The sequence below is a fragment of the Orycteropus afer genome, unplaced genomic scaffold (genome assembly GCF_000298275.1).
Source record: "Orycteropus afer afer isolate SDZICR_OR568_19922 unplaced genomic scaffold, OryAfe1.0 scaffold00110, whole genome shotgun sequence".
Classification (NCBI taxonomy): Eukaryota; Metazoa; Chordata; class Mammalia; order Tubulidentata; family Orycteropodidae; genus Orycteropus; species Orycteropus afer.
Window position 1 is genome coordinate 3,804,086 of NW_006921697.1, and position 22,815 is coordinate 3,826,900.

Here is a 22,815-nt window from a genome sequence, read left to right on the forward strand (position 1 = left end):
AGTATAGAAGTCGTAGTTATCAGAGGCTGGACTTCGAACCCAGATCTTCAAAACTTCAACTCCTCTTCCATCAATCTGCAGCTGGGCCCTGGTCCTGATGCTGTGGACCTAAAGCGCGCACACCTGCGCCGGAGCTAGAACGAACCAGCCAATGAGGAACCTGCATCGAGGAGGCGGGATGAGGAAGCTGCCAATGACGAATCCTGCCCGGAGATATGTAACTAATGAGGCCCGCGTGATGAAGAGGGACAGCTGCTCATCCAATGACAGACTACGACCAGCAAGGCTGGAAGGCGGAACGACCAGAGGGGCACTGGGCAGGGCGGTGAGCTGATCGACAATCCGGGAGTGCGATCCACGGCGCGCTGACCTGGTCGCTGCCTGCCATGGCCCGCGCTGTCCCGTTCCTCGCTGTTCTGACTGCGCTTCTCGCCGCCGCTACTGCAGGCGGAGACGCCCCGCCCGGCAAAATCGGTGCAGGAAGAACGGGATGGAATTGCTGGGAGAGCTGGGCGGGAAAAGGGTTCTCAGCCAGGAGTAGCTGAGTGGGGGAAGGGAAGGGCAGCTGGACCAGGGGTTGGGTCCTCGGGAGAGGAGCTGGGTGAGCGGAGAAGAGAGGGAGGCCTAGGACCGGGGAAGAAAGGGGACGGCAGTGGGGAAGGTGCTGGTGGGAAAGAAGGCATGGGGATCTGAAGAGGGCTACCTGGGACGGAAAAGGGCTTGGGCAGGACTATCCGTAGGTCTCACAGAAAGGTCCAGAATCACTTATTGAGCATCTCCTATGGACCGATGACAGGACAGAGGCTGGGCGATGTCATTCAAAAAGGTTTCTTGAGAGCCGGCTATGTAACAGTCATAGACTGCACAGTGCGGGGAAGTTTATGCTATGGCTGACAAAGTGCCATGAATACCGAGAAAGGCGCTTTACCTCAGGCTTTGCAGGTTCGAATAGCTTCTTAGAAGTAACATATAAGTGGAATCCAAGGAGCCAGTAAGAAATATAGTCTTATCAGTGGCAGAGCCCGTGGTAGGTCTGCTGAAGAAAGATTTGCAATCTGGAAACATTTTACAGTTATCGTTTTGTTCATTATTTGGGTAGTTTTTCCAGTATTTTATTTTGAAATTTTTCAAATCTGCAGCAAAGTTGAAAGATTTTTGAAGTGTTCATCACCAAATCAATTTAGTGACTACCTGGATTCTACCATTAACAAAACTGCTATGTTTGCTTTATCACACGTCTTTCTATGAATTCGTTAATCCATCTTATGGGTTATTTTGATGTGTTGAAAAGTAAGTTGCAGACATCAGGACCCTTGACCAAATACTTCATCATGCATACCAGAAACTAGAATTCAATATTTGCCTAGAGTTTTTTCTTCCTTTAAACAACTATTATGTTAACTATGAATCCTGATGATTTTCAAGTCTCTCTCCTATAAAATTCCTATAGGCAGAGATGCTGAGCTTCTGGCTTTCTGTGCGCCCCAGTTGTGAGGAGTGTCTTGAGATATCCCACCACAGACTCATTAGGGCCAGTGCTATGCTGAGGCTTCTTGGTTACAAAACCACAGGCCAGGACATAAACAGTTAAAATAGGCTGAAGCATGCTAAAAATCAGGTGGGGATGGGTTTAGAGCTTCTGAGGAAAGGAGAAATCTGAGCACTAGAATGACCAGTGAAAACCTTATAGAGAATGCAGATTTTGAGGCAGGCTTTGAAGGATGGAAAAGAGTTATTAATAACTTGCCCACCTCTGGCAGGTAGTGTCTAGAGGCACAGGATATTACCCTCATCCCATGGGAACAGGCAACAGGGCAGAATACTTCCTGGCCGTTGGGAGAAGGCAATGGCAGGACCTTCTCCCGGCATTATTATTACTGGCAATGCGGCACTTAATGTCTGCCTCATTCTAGCTGGCCCTGCCCACTTCACTTTAACACTCATCCAAAACAGGACACTTGGCATTGGCAAGTTGCCCTTTAGCTTTCCTGATTTTCCTCAGCCCTCTGACAGGAGCCTCTGTTCACCTTTGGTGGTTTGGACTCTACCCACAACAAGAATGAGGACCTTCCTGTTAGGATGGCTTCCAACCTTGGACTCCTGCAGTATCAGGTCTGAACACCTCAGTGTGGTATCTAGACCCTTTAAATCTACCCACAGTTCCATTCCACATGCTTCCTTTGCTCATGAAGTTCTTTGTGTAGAGAATCTTGTTTCTTCTCACTGGCAAAAGCCATCCTGTCCAATCAGATGTTATTTCCTGTGAAGCCTTTGTCATCACCCCCACCCCCACCCCCAATTCTCTTAAGCAGAATAGATTGCTTCCTCTTCAGGATTCCCAGGAACTGTGCTGTTGCACTTCATCACGGGTTGTCATAGCTAATTGTGCATGGGTCTGCCCACTCCCTGCCTGAGCTCCTGGGGACCAAAGCCCTGTTTAAATCTTCTTTGTGCCCCATGATTAGAGTGGGTGTCGGTAAAGTATGTTGAATGAGCTGGTTCACAATGAGGTGACATCTCCTACCTCCAGCTTCCAAACCTTTTGATCTCATTTTCTCTAGTGCAGTGGGGAACTTGTGACTCTGATTGCAATGGAGGGGAGGGAGAGCACATCGGTGTAAATAGCTGCACAAAGTTTAAGGGGCTTCGTAAATACTGAGAGGGAGGAAGTTTATTCTTTGAGCATGCAGCAGATCCTTATTGAGCTCTACCACCCACCAGTATCTGGGGCTGCTTGCAGGAATATTCTTAAACAAACCATTTCAGGGGAGTGTGACAAGGACTAGGTGAAGGGTAAGTAGAGTATGCTACAGGAATACACAGGAGGGCCTTCTGACTCATTTCAGGTAGGTCCGGCAAGCCAAGCTAAAAAATGACATATATGGGCAGTAGAAGTCAGTCAAGCAAATGATGACAGAGGTCACTTTGGACAAAGAAAGCAGCTCACATGAAGGTACAGGGGTGAGAGAGAACATGGGCATGTAAGCCACAGTAACAGAAATAAGAGACCAATGAGAAGGTAGAGTATTGGTAAGTAGTGCAGGGGGTGAAATAAATAAATGCAGGCAGATCATAAAGAATGTGCTGTTGTCTGAGGTTTGCCTGTCACTGCTTAACAAGGAGCTGGTGGTCTCTGTGGTCTAATGTGAGCCCAGTATGACAAATCACACCAGTTTTATTCTCATTTTCTTTTTGAATAGAGCTAATAGACTTGTGGTAGGAAAGGTTGTGTGTCAAATTTGGCTGGGCCATGGTTTTGTGTGGCCGTGCAGCTGAATGTAGTTATTCCCCATGATGAGACTGGAATCACTTCCATGGTGGAATTTGCTGTGAGACGTTAATCTGTGGAAAGGAAGCTGATTTGGCAGGTGTGGCCTGCTTCAAGTATGTATGGAAGAGTTTTGAGAATGGTCTCTAGCTTTTGGTATATTTTGAATCCTGCATGTGGCTGCGTCTTCAGCTCCAGTTCCTGCACTTGAATCAGCTGCCTGCCATGTTGCCTGCCAATCCTGGGATTGTTCCTGGACTTGAACCTGGGGTCAGCTGCATTGCCTGCCCATCTTGGTATTGTGCTATTTTACCTGTCAATCTTGGGTTTGTCAGCCTCAGCAGCCAGCAACTGCATGAATCAGAAAAAAACGTCCAGCTCCAGTGGGCCTAAAATAAGAGGCAGAGCTGAAGTCCCAGGTCGAGGGCCCTTCACCCAGCCCCTAGAGCCAACACTCTGAATTGGGACTTCTAGCCTCCTAAACTGTAAGAGAATGAATTCCTGTTTGTTGAAGCCATCCACTTGTGGTATGTCTGTTATAGCCACACTGGAGAACCAAGATAAGACTATCATATGTGAGGAAAGCTCTGTCTTAGATTCTTGGTGGGCAGGAATTGTGGGCAGGGTGATAGTCCAGTTCAGTAGGCTCACAGATAGCTTTTTGTTCTCTCAAATTGCTGTTTAATGATTAGATTCTCCTAGGAGAGCCCTGTCCAGTGAGATATTCAGATCAGTGACTTGGATGAGAATATCCGTGGCATAACAACCAAGTTTTCAGATAATAGGAAGTGGGGAGGTATATAAAGACAATGAATTATAAGATCAAAAAAAGACCTTAACAAGCTGAAACTTCATGACAAGAGTCCAAACTTGAATAGACTGCCCATAAGGGAGTGAGCAACCCATCCCAGGATGTGCCCCAGCCTTGGCAAACACAGAAGTAGAAATGATTTAAGTGTCAGGTGGTAGGTTGGACTAGTGAGTGGTTGGCAAACATTTTCTGTAAAGGGCCAGATAGTATATATTTTAGGCTTTGTGGGCCATATACTTTCTGTCACAAGTGCTCCACTTTGCCTAGCTGCAAAGCATCCATAGACACTAAGTGAAAGAAAGAGCATAACTTTGTTCCAGTAAGACTTTACAAATGGCATCTGGCTGGATATGACCCATAGACTATAGTTTGCTGGCCCCTGGATTAAGGAGTGTGAGTGGCGCAAATGGTTTGCTCTCAACTGCTAACTGTAAGGTGGGTGGTTTGAACCTGCCCAGCAGCACTACAGAAGAAAGGCCTGGAGATCTGCTTCCATAAAGATCACAGCCAAGGAGACCCAGTGGAGCTCAGTTATGTTCTATTACATGGGCTTATCCTGAGTCGGAATTGACTCTGGCAATAGATTTGGTGTTTTGTTTTAGTTTTGGTGGGAAGGAGTAGTTTCCAAACACCCACCAATCAGTACTGGTCATTAACAAAATTTTCACCAATTCATAGTGAATTAAAAATAGGCACAGTGGAATACTTTTTGTATAAAATTTAAATGACCATCCTCAATTTTAAGATTCTTTCCTGCCACTAAAGTGACTATTTAAAATGAGAGTTACAGTAGGAGGCAGTTTTTAGGTTGGCCTTGTACTTTATTAATAACTTTACTAAAAACTCAGTCTGCAAATCGCCTTTTTGAAATGTCATAAGCCTGTGAAACACAAATGTCTGGAAACCACCAGGTAAGAACTAAGGTGCCGCCTGCAGTCTCTTACTCCTATGTTCTGTCTCTCCTTCCCTGCCTGGTGGGCCTGCTGACAGCCGTGGTTGGAGCTGGAATCGGAGGCTCTGCTGTGGCCCATTTCCTCCAGCAGCACTTTGGGCCCCATGTGCAGATCGACGTGTATGAGAAGGCGACCGTGGGTGGCCGCCTGGCCACCATCTCCGTCAACAAACAGCACTATGAAAGTGGGGCTGCCTCCTTCCACTCGCTGAGCCTGCACATGCAGGACTTTGTCAAGCTGCTGGGTGAGTGCACGGGCCAGGCCCCAACACCCAGATCCCTGGGCTGGTGACAGCCTCAGCCCATTCTCAGATAACCCGGATAGTCAAGGCTGGAAGGTCACATAGTCCACCCTCCTCATCTTACAGGTGGAGCATCTGAGACGAGAGAGGGGAAGGAACTTGCTTGAGGTTGCACAGTGAGTTAGTTGAAGAGCTGGGATTAGAATTGAGGTTTGATTGCAAGGCCAGTTTCTTTCCCTTTCGATTTGGTGCCTCTTGATAGCCATTACCATAATGGCTTCCATATGTCACATACTGATCAGGTACCTGACACCCTTCTACGTAGTATACAGGTATGACCTCTAATCTTCCCTACCAACCCTCAAAATGGGTGTCAACTTCTGCTAAGAAAATTTATATACCTTGGCCAAGGTCATGCAATTAGTAAGTGAGGAAGTTAGGATTCAAACCCAGGAAGCTCTTTCAAAAGCACAAATGCATATACCTTTTGATCCAGAAATTCCACTTCTCAGAAGTGGTCCTACAGATGGACTTGTGCATGTGCAAAGTGGCATACCTACCAGGTTATTCATTACGGCATTTTTTGGGGTCGCTAAAGACTGATAATATCCTACCTGCCAATGCCCTGTGAATTGGACTTAAATAAATTACAGGACACCACACAGTAGACCATTCAGCAGCCAGAATGAGGAAGCCCTTTATGTCCAGATAGAGAACAATTTCCAGGGCATAGTATATTGTTTAAGTACAGTGTTTATGGTATGTGGGGGTAGAGGGGGAAAAAATTACAGATATATACAAATTTATGAGTGTGTGCACAACATGTCTTTGGAAAGATGTTCAAGAAATGTACTTCTCGGTTGTCCCTAGGAAAGAAAACTTAGTAGCTCAGGGACAGGATTGGGAGGGAAAGAAAGGAAAACAGATCTGTCACTTGGGGCAAGTTAGATCAGCTCTAGGACTTGTTTTCCCCATCTTTAATTGGGAGTCACGATACCTGTTCTGCCTCTTCTCAGGCTGCTAGAGGACAAAGTGAGAGGTGTGAGGCCCAGTGCTCTGTGTATTGTTTAGGGCTGCATGGTTGTGTGGAACCGTGGTTATTTCCCATTTAGTCATGGTGCCCAGGGCTGCCGTCTCAGCCTGGATGTTCTGGGTTGCCACCTGAATTTCCCTTACTCACAGATGAGTGGATCATTGTTGGAAAAAAAAAATATGAATCGGAACGTTATTTTGATTTTCATTTCTGTAATGACTAGCAAAGCCAAATATTTTCCCAGTGCATTTGTGTACTGTTTGTAAACAAGCAGCTCAAATGAACCATGCAGACCATGTTTTATCTCATGTAACCAGTCCACTTGAATCCTTCAGGAGGTCCCGAGTTGCAGCTGAATGCACAGCCAGGTGTCCTGGGTGAGGAGGTGAGGGCCTTTGAAGGGGACCTGAGGGGTTTCTCCTTATCTCCTCAGGGCTGAGACACCGGCGTGAGGTGGTGGGCAGGAGCGCCATCTTTGGCGGGGAGCATTTTGTGCTGGAGGAGACCGACTGGTACCTGCTAAACCTCTTCCGCCTCTGGTGGCACTACGGCATCAGCTTCCTGAGGTTGCAGATGTGGGTGGAGGAGGTCATGGAGAAGTTTATGAGGTGAGGCTAGGCAGATCTGTGGGGAGGGTGTGTGGGAAGGTTCTAGGTTGGGAAGTGACCAGCATGACTGTAAACGGTCAAAAAGGAAAAGGTACTTGCTGGCCATGAGAGTCCAGCACAATTTTCAGTCCAAGCTTAGGGCAAGCCCTTAGCATGAGGAGTGGACTTTCTTGGTGCAGGTATTATCTCTCAAGCATTGTCCCTTTCTCTCCCTGGCATTCTCTTTCCCTCTGCTAACCTAATAAAGGGAGCTCTGGTAGCATAGTGGCTAAGACACTTGCCTGCTAACCAGACAGCTGGCGGTTCAAACCCACCAGCCACTCCTTGGAAGGAAGGTTGGGCAGTCCTACTTCCGTAGTGATACTGCCTCGGAAGCCCAAGGAGGGGTCGCTATGAGTCGGGTTTGACTCGAGGGCACATAACAACAACAACAACAACAACCTAATAAAAACATGAGTTGCAAATCCAGTTGCCCTACAAGAGCTGGGCTGGGACATTAACAAGCGAAGCAACCAGGTGGAAGAAAGCAGGGAGCAGGGGGGAACAGGGTGCCCTGAAAAGCAAGGCCCACCTGAAGGGGACAGCCAGCACTCTGCTGCAACAAACTATGGCCATGTGGGAACACCAAACTCATTGGCTAGCTTCAGTCTTTCACAAGAAACTGGAAGTCCAGATTTGTATGTGAAATCTCCCAGTTTTTCAATGTAGGCAACCCATTCCCTTTATAAGCCAAATAAGACACTTGTGTAGGCCAAATGTAGCCTGCGGGCCACCAGTTAACAGCTTTGCTGCAGGCTAGTTTTTTCACCTAGAGCCTTTTATCAATGCTTTGCTACTCCTGGGCTCCCAGCCCCCTAGCCATCTCCAGATGGCAAGGACCAGCAGCAGTGTGTTCTCACTGTGTCCACTCATTGCCAAGCTAGTCACCTCAGCTTTTTCCACACAGTCACCCCAGTTCTCATTGTTTCCTGGCTCCAGACACAGAGGCTGCCTCTCCAACCTACTCTGACTTCCTTTTCTTCAGTGTCAGACACTCAAGCATGGCCTCCAGCCTTCCTTCCCTAGGTTCTGGCACTTCTACTATAGTTTCTTCCCACTTTTTTCCCCACTGTGCTTTTTTTGGCTCTTCCTGTCTTTTCCAGATGCCCCCTAAGGTTATGCTCCTGCCCCCTTTTTCTTCTTTCTTACATTTTTCTCCTTTGTCAGTTTTATGCAGTCCTATAATGCTAGGTTCTCCCTTTCGTGGGAGATGACTTCTACCTGATGCACCCCAGTTTCCCTTTAACTTCCAGAACTACATTTTAAGTGCTTCCTGGATATCTCAACATGTTCGCAGAGCAGCTCCCAGAATAAGCAACATCCCAAAAAAGAGCCAGTCTGAACCAGCCTCTGAGGTTGGGTGAGTTGTGGAAGGGAAAGATGCAAGGCTCAGGGAGTGAGTGGAAGCCTTGTCAGATTGGAGCAGAAGAGAGGATAGATTGGGCTGGTAGAACAGGTGATGAGATTGGCATGAGGCTACTGCCATCCGGTTCCAAGTCCTAGAAGGCAAAGCAGAGCTGAAACTGCTGGAGAAGTGATGTGTCAGCCTTCTCCACTGCTTGCAGTCTCAGCTGGGCAGAGGAAGGTCTGTGGGCAGTGACCTCAGGCAGCCCATGGCACAGAAGGGTAAGGTACTTGGCATTCACCAGAGCCAGATGTGAAGCCAGGTCTAATGGGACTCAGGAGTGCCCACCCTTAACCTCTGCATGATTTCATCACAACAAGAATAGGCAAGGGGAACTGACCAGCTTCCTCTCTCTCCCCTTCACATGCAGGGGAGGTGGCAGGTCACTGGTAGGTCTCCCAGGTATGGGGACCTGATAGCGGATAGCCAGCCAAAAGGCCTTTCGGCACAAAGGCCCCAGCTCTGTGTGTCTCCCAGGATCTATAAGTACCAGGCCCATGGTTACGCCTTCTCTGGTGTGGAGGAGCTGCTCTACTCTTTGGGGGAGTCTGCTTTCGTCAACATGACCCAGCGCTCCGTGGCCGAGTCCCTGCTCCAAGTGGGTGTCACACAGCGCTTCATCGACGACGTCGTCTCTGCCGTCCTGCGGGCCAGTTACGGCCAGTCAGCAGCAATGCCTGCTTTTGCTGGTGAGCCTCCTACCCATGGCCTGCCCACCCTCAGCCTACTCATGGTGCTCACTATGGGCTGGGGTGCTGGACATCACCCCACTTGTTTGCAGCTCATTACCTAAGCACTTTAATGCCCCCACCTCATTTGGTCCTGGCATCATTTCTCTGAGGTGGACAGGAAATGGTGTTTACCCCACTTTGTGGACACTGAAAGCAAGGCTCAGATCATAGGTCCTGAGTGTTGCTGCCACTCCTGGTTGCCTGATAATCCCTTATGTGTGTGTAAGTGTTAGATGTCAGATGATACTTCACTATCCATGCTTTGGTTTCAGGAACAGCCCCTCTGAAGCCTCTGGTCCTGGTATCCATCCATTGGAGCACCTACTTTTCCCAGGTCCTTATTGGGGTGGGTGGGCAGTGTATAATGCACCATCCTCCAGCACAGGTCACACAGAGTCAAATCTGCTTTGAGCTTGGGCAAGTCTTCTGCAACAGATGGTGACTGTTCAGGACCATGAAGATATGGTAGGATCTTGCCAGCCTAAGGAACTACATGGGTACTCATTGGCCTCCTGACTGCCTCCTGGGCTGATTCCTTCTCTTCTCTCGGCCTCATAGCATGGAAAGACCCAGGCTCAATCATTGGCCTCATATCTTCTCAACTGGAAGAATAGGCAGACAAGCGACACAGACTCTCTTCAACAAAGAAAAGAAAAACTAGTTGACAGAGATACAGAAGATAATCCTGGAGGTCTGAGCTTTGAAAGGAACTATACAGAAGTGGATTAGGCACCAACTAGTGGAAAGAAAAACCTGAACAAAAACAGTGATTACAGAGACGGTTGGAACTACGGACCGTCAGCTCCTCTGACAGGACCAACAGCCTGAATATTTCCAAGTGGTGTTGGGACCTGAAAATTGACCTGAAGATCAGCCCTGGTCACCAAGGGCTGCAGGGATGACTGCACTGGTGGCCTATGACTAGTAAGGGAAACAGCAAGGAGGGAGACAACCTGAGTTGTGGACTTTCCACTGTCCGGAGGGCGCAGCCATTTTGATTGTTTACACACAGCAGCCATTTTGGATATTTAAAGTGACTGAGGGCACAGCCATTTTGAATCTTTATGAGCAGTGGCCATTTTGGATATTTAAAGTGACTGAGGATGCAGCCATTTTGAATGTTTACAAGTGGCAACCATTTTGGATTTTAAAGTGATAGCATCTTAATTCGGATTCCAGGGACCTAAGAATAGCAGAGCATAGTGCCTAAGGCACTTGACTGCTAACCAGAAGGCTGGAGGTTCAAACCCACCAGCCACTCCTCAGAAGGAAGATGAGGCAATCAGTAGTGATACTGCCTCAGAAACCCAAAGAGGGGTCTCTATGAGTCGGGTCCGACTCAAGGGCACATAACAACAACAACAAGAATAGCAGAGACATACAAGAGGCTGACAACAGGAAAGGAGACAGGTGGTGAGTGTATAAGTGCTGTCAACTAGTGAATAGAGGAGCACAACACAGTACCCTGCTTATGTAGATAACATACAAACAAAACAAAGAAAATGAAAATCGTGGGCAAGTCCCTCCAACATACAATCACCTATTAAATATAAACTCAAAAACATCACAATGCCTCAGAGACATCACAGTAAGATAAAGCAGGAGAAAGAAGGACCAAGATACAGACCCAAAACACATCCCTAAGAAAGATGCAGCATTGGAACCCCCTGATAAGGAATTCAAAATAATTATATTTAGCTATATTCAACAAAGGAGCTCTGATAGCGTGGTGCCTAAGGAACTTGACTGCCAACCAGAAGGATGGTGGTTCAAACCCACCAACCACTCCTCAGAAGGAAGGTTGGCCAATCTACTTCCATAGTGATACTGCCTCAGAAACCCAAGGAGGGGTGACTATGAGTCAGGTCCAACTCAACGGCACATAACAACAACAACAACATCTTCAACAAATTGAGAGACAGATCAAAGAAAACACAGAGAAAACCCTAGAACAATTTCAAAAGACAATACAAGAACAAAATGACAAAATAAATGAAAAAATAGAAATGATAAAAAATCTACACACAAAAATCCAGAATATTAAAACTAAATTTTCAGAAATAGAGAAGACATTGAATGGGCAAAGGAGCAGAATTGAATCAGTGGAAGACAGAATTAGTGAGATTGAAGGGAAACAACTGAACACTTCTTTGGAAAGGGATAAATCAGAAAAAAAGATCAAAACAAAATGAAGAAAGCCTAAGGTTCATGTGGGATACCATCAAAAGGAATAACCTACGTGTAATTGGAATTCAAGAATAGGAAGAGACAAAACCACAGAGAAAATTGTCAAAGATTTGTTGGAAGAGAATTTTCCTGGTATGATGAAAGATGGGAATATATTCATTCAGGAAGTCCAATGAACCCCAAACAAGATACACCCCAAAAGAAAATCACCCAGACATATCATCATCAAGCTCAGCAAAACCAAAGACCAAGAAAGAATCATGAGAGCAGCATGGGAAAAACAGAAAGTTACCTACAAGGGGCAACCAATAAGACTAAGCTCAGATTTCTCAGCAGAAACCATGCAGGTGAGAAGGCAATGGGATGGTATATATAAAACCCTGAAAGAGAAGAATTTCCAACCAAGAATTATGTACCCAGCAAAACTGTCCCTCAAATATGATGGTGAAATTAGGACATTTCCAGATAAGCAGAAATTAAGGGAATTTGTTAAAACCAGACCAACCTTACAAGAGATGCTTAAGGGAGCTCTTTGGACAGAGAACCAATAACAGCCAACAACAACTGACCATTAACACACATGATGACATAACCCAGAAACCAACCCAGCTATGCAAGTATCCAAAGTAAATAAGCCTCCAAGATTGTGAACAGGGAAGCAGAGACATCAGTTGACAAATGAAGACAACTACAAAACAAAAAGAGGGGAAAAAAACTGTCATTACAGATCTTCTAGATGGTAGGGAAGTCAAGACAACTACAAGATGGAACTGACTGTTCCAAACTTGGGAAGAAAACTATAAATCACAGGGTAACCTCAAAGAAAAATTATAAACTTTCACATCAAAATAAAAAAGAGGACCAGCACAATTATTTAGCAAATACTAAAACAATAGCAATGAAGGAAGTGATAACACGATTCATAAACAAAATGAGCTCAGCATAGAAAATTATATGGAACAAAGAAATCGACACCATGAAAAAGCACATAACAAAAGTGACAGCGAAAAATTCATATTTGCCAATAATTACATATCTGGCAAGGGACTTATCTCTAAGATTTATAGAAAACTCCAGTACCTCAACACCAAAGGAATTAACAATCCAATTGAAAAATGGGCAGAAGACGTGAATAGACACTTCACCAAGGAGTGTATTAAGGTGGCCAGCAAATACATGAAGAGATGCTCACAATCATTGACCATCATAAAGATGCAAATCAAACAACAGTGAGATACTGTCTCACCCCAGTACTGATGGCAAGGTTCAATGAGACAGAAAATCACAAATGCTGGCGGGGATGTGGAGAGAGATTGGGACTCACACACTGCTGATGGAACTGTGAAGGGATATGACCACTGTGGAAAGCAGTGTGGCGATTCCTTAGAAAGCTGGAATTGAAGATACCATTTGACCCAGCAATCCCATTACTAGGTATTTATCCTAGAGAGGTGAGCGCCAGGACAAGAACAGATATATGCATACTCATGTTCATCACAGCACTATTTACAATAGCAAAAAGATGGAAACAACATACATACCCATCAGCAGAGGAGTGGATGACCAAACTACGGTACATACACATAATGGAATGCTATGCAGCACTAAAGAATAATGTAGAGTCTGCAAAACACCACATAATATGGATGAACTTGATGGACATTATGCTGAGTGAAATAAGTCAATCACAGAAGGACAAATATAGTATTAGTTCATTGTTGTAGAGGGTCAAGGAAAGGTTTATATATGGAGGGAAACTTTCTTTGTTGGTTGCCAGGGGTGGGAGGAGAGAGGAGGGAACACTGAAAAAAAAAAAAATGCATTGACCCATGTCACTTTAGTTTTGTGTATTTCACTGTCCATAAATTATATTTCAATGAAATGCATTTAAAAAAAAAAAAAGATAAACAAGAGGACATAACCATAATAAATATCTACACACCCAAAAACAAAAAACTTTAAATTCTATCCATATAACTAAAATTCCCCACACTTCTCTCTGGAACTACAGACTCCTGTCTCATCTGCCATCCCTACATCTCCCCTGGGAGAACCAGTGGACATCCCAAACTTGGCTCATCCCAACCTAAGTATCCAACCTTTCCCCTCAGGCTTGCTCTTCCCATAGTCTCTCCCAGCTTAGTGGACAAGATCTCCTTTCTTTTCTATTGTTCCAGCGAAAACCTTGACTCATTTCCTTTCTTTTATACCCTACAAGTGGTACATCAGAAATCCCATCTGTTTTACCTTTAGCAAAGGAGCTCCAATGGGGTAGTGATTAAAGCATTCAACTACTAACCAAAAAGTGAGCACTTTGAACTAACCACCTACTCTATGCGAGAAAGATGAGGCAGTCTGCTTCCATAAAGATTTACAGCATTGGAAACCCCGTGGGATGGTTCTACTCTGTTCTACAGGGTTACTATGAGTCAGAATCAACTTGATGACAGTGGGATAAGCCACCAGCGTCCCTCACCAGAACTACACCTTCAGGCTGTTTCTCAATTCATCAGCCAAAGGATCCTGGTAAAGCACGACAGATCACATCATGCCTATACATGAAACTGTAATGGCTCTCACTTTCATTCAAGTAAAATCAAGAGTCATTCCAGTGGCCTGCAAGACCCTGCATAATCTAGTCCCCCATCACCTCTCCTGCTTGTTCACACCAGTCCAGCCCCTGTGGGTTCCTTGCTGCAAGAAGAACCACACCTGTTGATTCTGACTTGCGGTGACCCCATGTACAGTCAAACGATTGTGATCCATAGGGTTTCCATTAGCTGATTTTTGGAAGTACATCCCCAAGCCTTTCTTCCTACTCCATTTTCATCTAGAAGCTCCACTGAATCATGTTCACTATCATAGCAACATGTAAACTTCCACTGGCAGACAGGTGGTGTGGCTGCACATGGGGTGTATTGGTCTCCCACATGGCAGGTGAGAATCCTACCACTGAACCACCATTGCCCCCTCTCCCAGACATAATCACAGTGAACCTCTGTTCCTCCATCACATCTTTGCTTGGATGTCACTTTTTCACCAAGGCTGCCCTGACCACCAGTCTTAAGTTATACCCTACCCTCCTTCTGCCTCCAGTAGTTCCCAGTCCCCCTACACTGCTCATTCTTTTTCTTCCCCACAGGAGTATTCTCTTCTAGCCAACTATTTTAATTACTCATTCAAACTCCTCCCACTAGAATGTTAGCTTCATAAAGGCAGGAATCTTTGTGTCTTAAAGTGCAGTGATGTATCTCAGATGCTTAGAACAGTGTCAAGACCATACTAGGCACTCGGTTATTTTTTTTTTCAATTGTGATTTGCGTAAAAGTTTACAGAGAAATTTGGTTTTCCATGCAACAATCCATACACGTTCTTTTTTGTGATACTACAATCCCTAGTGTGACAGCATTCTTCCCACTTCCTCCTCACACCCACTTCTTCCCTTCATCCTTCTTCCCATCCCCTTCCACCTCCCTAGCTCTGTTGTTGTTGTTATGTGCCGTTGAGTTGGCCCTGACTCATAGCGACCCCTCCTTGGGTTTCCGAGGCAGTATCACTATGGAAGTAGATTGCGCAGTCTTCCTTTGGAGGAATGGCTGGTGGGTTTGAAACACCAGCCTTCTGGTTATCAGTCAAGTGCCTTAGGCACTATGCTACCAGAGCATCTATCTCTGGGTAAATGCTGCCCTCTTGATCACATGTGGTTGATTGTTGATAATCAGTGCATGTCGTTGTTGTTTGCCATCGAGTAGGACCTGACTCATAGCGACCCCTCCTTGGGTTTCTGAGGCAGTATCACTATGGAAGTAGATTGCCCAACCTTCCTTCCAAGGAGTGTCTGGTGGGTTTGAACCACCAGCCTTCTGGTTAGCAGTCAAGTGCCTTAGGCACTATGCTACCAGAGCTCCTAGTGAGTGCACACCCTTCTGGTATTACTGTCCACATTTTAGGCCTGTCTATAATGCTGAATGTTGAACCATGGGTGTTGAGTTCAGTTCCCAGCTGGAAAGGTATGTAGTGACCATAATCTCAGGGGTTCCACAAGTCTTCATATGACCAGTAATCCTAGTCTTTTTTTTTTTTTTTTAAATCATTTTGAGTTTTGTTCCACAGTTTTCTCCTATTATCCAGGACATTATATTGTGATCCCTTTCAGAGCAGTCAGCAGTGGTAGCCAGGCACCATCTAGTTCTTTTGGTCTCAGGATAATGGAAGCTGAGTTTATGTTGTCTATCAGTCCTTTGGACTAATTGTTTCTTGTGTCTTTTATTTTTTTCATTCTTCTTTGCCCTAGATGGGAAGAGACCAAGAGTTAACCTTAGATGGCCACTCACAAGCTTTTAAGACCCCAGTCACTACTCACTAGGGTAGGATATAGAACATTATCTTTGTAGACTGTTTTATGCCAATTGACCTTAGTGTCCTCCAAGACTATGGCCCTGAGCCCCCATGCCCAGCACCTCATTCCCTCAAGGTGGTTGGTTATGAGTAATAAGTTTTCATAACTTTGGCCCCTGTATGCTCTACTACATTCATAGATATATTTGCAGCACATATAAATACATAGGTAGAGATAGCTTCTGGTAGCGTAGTGCCTAAGGCACTTGACTGCTTACCAGAAGGCTGGCAGGTCAAACCCACCAGCCACTCCCCGAAGGAAGGTTGGGCAATCTACTTCCGTAGTGATAATGCCTCGAAAATCCAAGGAGGGGTCGCTATGAGTTGGGTCTGGCTTGACGGCACATAACAACAACAACAGAGATAGCTGCTATCAAACCTGTATGGGTATGAGTATGGTCCCATTTGCCTTCCTATCCCTTACTCAATAAATTTTTGTTGAATAAATGAATGAAAAACTTTGTATTTAACAAGCTTCTCCCATATGCCCAGGACACCATTCCCCTTGCTCCTGGCATGGTTGGCTCCTCCCATCCTTCATGTACTACCTCAGGATCCCCTCAGCAGGGCTTTCCTGGTCACTCTTCCAGTGTATTGTGTGTTTCCATCATAGCATTTCTTTTATGACAGCTTTACTGAGATTAAGTCACATACCATACAATTTACCATTTGAAGTGTACGATTTATTGGTTTTTAGTATGTTCATAGTTATATAACCATCACTACAGTCAATTTTAGAACATTTTTGTCACCTCATAAAGAAACTCCATACCCTTTAGCCATCACCCTCAAACCTCCCAGCCCTCCAGTCCTAGGCAACTACTATCTGTCTCTGTGGATATGGCTATTCTGGATGTTGTTGTTGTTATGTGCCATTGAGTCGGACCTGACTCATAGTGACCCCTCCTTGGGTTTCCAAGGCAGTATCACTACAGAGGTAGATTGCCCAACCTTCCTTCTGAGGAGTGGCTGGTGGGTTTGAACCTCCAGCCTTCTGGTTAGCAGTCAAGTGCCTTAGGTACTGCACTACCAGAGCTCCCAGTAAATGGAACCATATGGTATGTGGTCTTTTGTGGCAGGCTTCTTTCACTTAGCATAATGCTTTCACTTCATAGCATTTTAATTTAATTTTATTTATCTGTTTGTTACCTCCCTCTGCCTGTGGTTGGGAGGAGCCTTTCCCTGGAGGTGGGATCCAGGTAAGATGGTACTGGGTTTTCTATTCCTACCATTTCATGGTTCTGAGAACATACTGATCACCCTCCTCTCTTTACCCAGGAGCCATGTCACTAGCCGGGGCCCAAGGCAACCTGTGGTCTGTGGAAGGAGGTAACAAGCTGGTTTGTTCTGGTTTGCTGAGGCTCACCAAGGCCAATGTGATCCACGCCACTGTGACCTCTGTGACCCTGCATAATACAGGTGAGTGGACAGACAGGGGCCATGTCCATTCCATTCCTAGACAGTCCACACTTCTGCAGCTTCTGTACCTGAACCCTGTTTGTGCTCTGTTAGAGAATGTTTAGGGAAAAGAAAGAAAAAAAAAGAAAAGCACCCAGAAGCCCCAGCACTGAGTGACAGCAGAGGGCACTGTTGTCCCTATTCAAATGTAAGAGCCAGAGAGCTGAAACTTCATTAATCTAGGACTATCCATTTTACCAGGAGCTTTGGTAGCATAGTGGCTAAAGCACTTGATTGCTAACCAGAAGGCTGGCGGTTCAAACCCACCAGCCACTCCTTGGAAGGAAGGTTGGGCAATCCTACTTACGTAGTGATACTGCCTCAGAAACCCAAGGAGGGGTCACTATGAGTCAGGGCCAACTCGACGGCACATAACAACAACAACAATCCATTTTACCAGTGAGAACTTTGAGTGCCAGCTTTGGCCCAGCTAGTCAGAGCAGAACCAGAGTAAAAATTAGGTCTTCTGACTCTAGTCTAGTGCTTTCCCTGGCAGCTGTACCAGCATGGGAAAATTGGAACTACCTTCTGGAGCAAGCTGCACCCTTTCTACCAGGGTACCCTGGCATCGTACCTTCAATGGTAGGCTCCTGATTAAAAAAAAAAAAAAAACGAACTCACTGCCATCGAGTCGGATCTGATTCGTAGCGACCCCCCCTTGGATTTCCAAAGTGTATCACTACGGAAGTAGACTGCCCAATCTTCCATCCAAAGAGTGGCTAGTGGGTATGAACCACCAGCCTTCTGGTTAGCAGTCAAATGTCTTAGACACTACACCACCAGAGCTCCCAGGCTCCTGATAGAGATCAGCAAATAGAAGCCAAGAAGTAAGTTGACTTATGTGTTCTCTTCTCTCTCCTTCCAGAAGGGAAAGCCCTGTACCAGGTAGGCTATGAGAATGAGGGGGGCCACGGCTCCAACTTCTATGACATAGTGGTCATTGCCGCTCCCTTGCACTTGGACAACAGCAGCAGCAATGTCACCTTTGAAGGCTTCAGCCCGCCTATTGATGATATCCAGGGCTCTTTTCAGCCCACCGTTGTCTCCTTGGTCCATGGCTACCTCAACTCTTCCTACTTTGGCTTTCCCGACCCTAAACTTTTCCCCTTTGCCAGCATCCTTACCACAGATTTCCCTAACTTCTTCTGTGCTCTGGACAACATCTGTCCTGTCAACATCTCAGCCAATTTCCGGCGAAAGCAGCCTCAGGAGGCTGCCGTCTGGAGAGTCCAATCTCCCAAGCCCCTCTTTCGGACCCAGCTGAAGACCCTGTTCCGTTCCTATTATTCAGTCCAGACTGCCGAGTGGCAGGCACACCCCCTCTATGGCTCCCGCAGCACCATCCCTCGGTTTGCACTCCATGACCAGCTCTTCTACCTCAATGCCCTAGAGTGGGCAGCCAGTTCTGTGGAGGTGATGGCCGTAGCTGCTAAGAACGTGGCCCTGCTGGCTTATAATCGCTGGTACCAGGACCTAGACAAGATTGACCAAAAGGATCTGATGCACAAGGTGAAGACTGAACTGTGAAGCCTCCAAGGAGTGCCTGGGAATGTCCATTCCCCACTGAAGATAGTTCCTACCATACAGCAGCCCAGGATTGGAACAGGCTGCACTCACTCACCTGCCCTGCTGAGCCTCTTTCTGATGCCTCATGTGTCGAACATCTTCCCCTCCAGTGTGGGGCCAGGTGGCCTGCTGTCTGCCTAGCTATCTTAAGAATCCTTACAGTGGTTGCTTCTTTAAGGGGAAGAGTAGAGAGGAGGAGAAAAGCTAAGCTGGTGTATTCATTTTATTTATTTTTTTTTAATATAAAAGAAATAAAAATCCATCTTCCCAAACTGTTTCTGCCTTGGTTTTCTGCCTAGGAGAGAGGAAAGAGTATGGGGGGGAATACAAGGCAGATTTTTTAGTGCAATTTCTTTACTGTTTTTCAGGTGGTAGTGGTGGTAGTTGCTGTTCAGTCAGTGCCAATTCATAGTGAACCCATGTGTGCAGAGTAGAACTGTTCCATAGGGTTTTCAAATCTGTGACTTGTGCAGAATCAAATCAATCACCAGTCCTGTGTTCTGAGGTACAGATGAGTGGGTTCAAACTGCCAACCTTTCAGAATACCATTTTTCACTTAACTACTCCCAAAATGAATTTGAGTCAGCCAACAATGAAACATTTATGACCTTATAGTTACAAATAAAGCAGAAAAGAAGATCAGGAAATATAAGATAGGGTGATGATTAATGTTATGTGTCAACTTGATTAGGTTATGATTCTCCGTGGTTTGGCAGACATTGGACTGATTGCTTTTCCATAATGTAACATAATGTAATCACCTCCATGATGTGATCAGCCAATCAGTTGCAAGAGAAGTTTCCTTGGGGGTTGTAGCCTACATCCAATGTATAGGGACTTTCTGGCAAAGCTCACTAGATTGCTCTCAGGATCCTGCATCCAATTTACCATCTGACCTCTAGTTCTTGGGACTTGAGCCAGCAGCCTGCCACCTGATCTGCAGATTTAGAGATTCACCAGCTCCTGAAGCCCAGTGAGCCAGCAGCCTGCTGTGTGACCTGCCAATTTTGGGATTCCATAGCTCCTATAATAACCATGTGAGTCAGGAGAAACATCTAGCCTTATGCCTAACCTTTGAATTTGGGACTTAACCGGCCTCCACAACTTCATGAGCCATTTCCTTGAATTAAATCTCTCTCTCTCTCTCTCTCTCTCTCTCTCTCTCTCTCTCTCTCTCTGTATATATATACACACATATACATATGTATGTATGCATGTGTGTGTGTGTGTGTGTTTTACAGGTTTTGCTCCTGTAGAGAACCTGGCGTAAGAGTATCTCCTATTGGCTGTCAGCTTGCTACATGTGAGGCATCCACTTAAGAACTTACTAGACACCATCTCCAAGCCTCTCCATGATACCACATATTGAGGGAGATGACTGAGAACCTAAGGAAGGGATGTTTACCCCAGCAGAGGCTTTAGTGTAACTCTGAGCCTGGCAACAAGTGGGGAAAGAGAATCACCCCAGGTCACAGGAAGAGGGAAGCTTCTTTGACACCTGGAGAAATTGGCCATGCCATTCCCTATGCAAGGGTGGAGGAATTAGTTATTGTGTGGGTCTGTCTTGCAAGAAGAGAGTTCCCAGATTGCGGAGAGCACCTCACCCCCAAACATTCACCCTAGGAGAGAAAAGGATGAAAAGGTGTTGGGATGGAGTTCAGAGGTTAACCTGGTGCTTTCTCTGACACTAGTTTGAAAGGGAAGGAAAGTTATGCTTTGCTTTATTTTATTTCTAGAAAACTTTAAAGATGAGCAGTTTTGGAAAATGAAGTAAGAATCTTTTTCATTCTTTTTGGACCTGTTCCTTTCTGTAAAGGAAGATAATGGAAGGACTGAGGACAGAGCACTCAGCAAGTATGGATGAACCACCGCCTCAGAACCTCCTGGAGAAATAAGGGGGTCGTGTTTAGATAAAGATGCAGATTCCCAAGTCTCACCCACTACCACCTGTTGCTATCAAGTCAATTCCAACTCATAGGGACCCTACAGGACAGAGTAGAACTTCCCCATAGAGTTTCCAAGGCTGTAAATCTTTACAGAAGCATCCTGCTATATCTTTCTCCTAAGGAGCTGCTGGTGAGTTTGAACTGCCATCGTTTTGGTTAGCAGCCAAATGCTTAACCACTGTGCCACCAGGGCTCCTTCAAGTTCCACCTAGACCTGCTAAATCAGGCTCAGGAGGAGAGGCTTGGGAGGAAAGAAAACTGTCAAATGACCCTAATTCAGCTTTTCTAACAGGAGCAGATCCCAGAGCTTATCCAGCTGATTTCCCTCTGCAGATATAGACATAAAAGCCCAAAGTGAGGAAATAACTTGCCCAAGATCTTCTGGTGAGTTCATAGATCAGAGCTCAAATCTGGAGCTCCTGATTCTCCTTAAGATTAATGAGTTGAATTTACCTAAGGTAGATATACTCCTTGGAGAGAAAAATCATGGGAAAAAGAATGTATAGGGAGACAGCTCAGGGGGCAGGAGTGTATGGAGGGATGGACACAGGGAAGAGGTAACTATCGGGAGGAAGTGGGAGGGGAGCTGTTGCATTGGGGTAAATTGTAGTCAAACTCATGAGACAAAGTATATGTGAACTGCTGTATGAAAAGTGAATTTGCTCTGTAAATTTCCACCCAAATCACAATAAAAAAAAATAAAGATTAATGAATTCAGCATGGAGCAAAATGCCCTTCATGTAGGTGGAAGCCCAAACTGTCACAGAAATCATTTTCATTCCACCAAGGTGCTTTTAATGTGTGATTAGCATTCGCTTGTTAAAGTAGTAGAAAATCTAATTCAAGTTGGTATAAGCAATGAGAAGTTTTTATTGGTTATCATAATTTAAAGTCCAACCATAGGGTAAGCATCCAAGCACTGTGCAATCTCTAGCCCCATTACTTCTCTCTTGGTCAAAGATGGCTGCCGATAGCTCCCAGTGTGGGAGAATTTTCTCCCACAACTACTGAACCACTGAGCTCTGGATCAATTGAGCCACTTATTATTATTATTATTATTATTACTATGATTTAAGTGAAAGTTTACAGAACAGATTCATTTTTTATTCAATAGTTGATATACATTTTGCTTCTTGACATTGTCTACATGCCTCACAATGTAACAACTCCCTTCCCACTTCTTCCCAATGGTTACCTTTTTCCTGTGTCCTTTTCTATACATTCCTGCCATCCGAGCAAGCTTCCTGTAAAAATGCTGCCTTTCTGATCTCTCTGATTGATTGTTCTCAGGAGTGTACCTAGCTGGTGTAATTATTTACCTTGTAGGCCTGTTGGTTGTTAGGCTGCAAGCTACAGGAGTCAGCTCAATTTCAGGTCCAAAGGGTGACTAAGGGCCATGGTCTCAGGTGTTTCTGCAGTCTCTGTCAGGCCAGTGAGCCTGGCCTTTCTTATGATTTTGAGTTTTGTTCTACATTTTCTCCCACTCTATCCAGGATCTCTAATTTTGATCCCTTTCTGAGTGGTTGACATTGTTAGCCAGGCACCATCTAGTTCTTCTGGCCTCAGGGTCATGTAGACTGAGGTTCCCATCATCCCCAGTCCTTTGGACTAATTGTTTCCATGTGTCCTTGCTTTTCTTCACTCTTGTTTGCTCCAGATGATGAGAGACCAGTTGTTGCATCTTAGATGGCCACTCACAAGCTTTTAAGACACGGCCACTACTCACCAAAGGAGAATGTGACACGTTTGTGTGTTGTATGTTATGCCAATTGAGCTTGATATACCCCATGACCATGGTCCCAAGCCACGGGCCCAATTGAGCCACTCTTGAACCAATTCCTGTGGCCGGGAGAATGGCACATGTCTAGTAGCTTATGTCTTAGATTCTGAACCAATCACTGTGGCAAGAAGGATGAGATTACAATGATTGACTTAGAAGAGCCAAGTCCCACTCCCCAGAGCAGAATTAGTTTCATCTAAACTACAAGGTACAAAACACTTCTTAAAAGTATTACAGAGCAAAGATGTCACTTTGAAGGCTAAGTTGCACCTGACCCAAGCCATGGTATTTTCAATAGCCTCATAGGCTTGTGAAAGCTGGACAGTGAATAAGGAAGATCACAGAAGAATTGATACTTTTGAATTGTGGTGTTGGCGAAGAATACTGCCAG

At 45.4% G+C, this 22,815-nt stretch overlaps 1 protein-coding gene across 1 annotated transcript; it reads left to right on the plus strand.

Moving 5' to 3' along the window:
• Positions 1–386: 386 nt before the first annotated feature.
• PCYOX1L (prenylcysteine oxidase 1 like) lies at positions 387–18,659 on the plus strand. The gene is made up of 6 exons (XM_007943591.1): positions 387–474; positions 5,070–5,276; positions 6,740–6,914; positions 8,836–9,047; positions 16,953–17,093; positions 17,998–18,659. The coding sequence occupies exons 1-6, from the start codon at positions 387–389 to the stop codon at positions 18,657–18,659; spliced, it is 1,485 nt and encodes a 494-aa protein (XP_007941782.1).
• Positions 18,660–22,815: the final 4,156 nt, after the last annotated feature.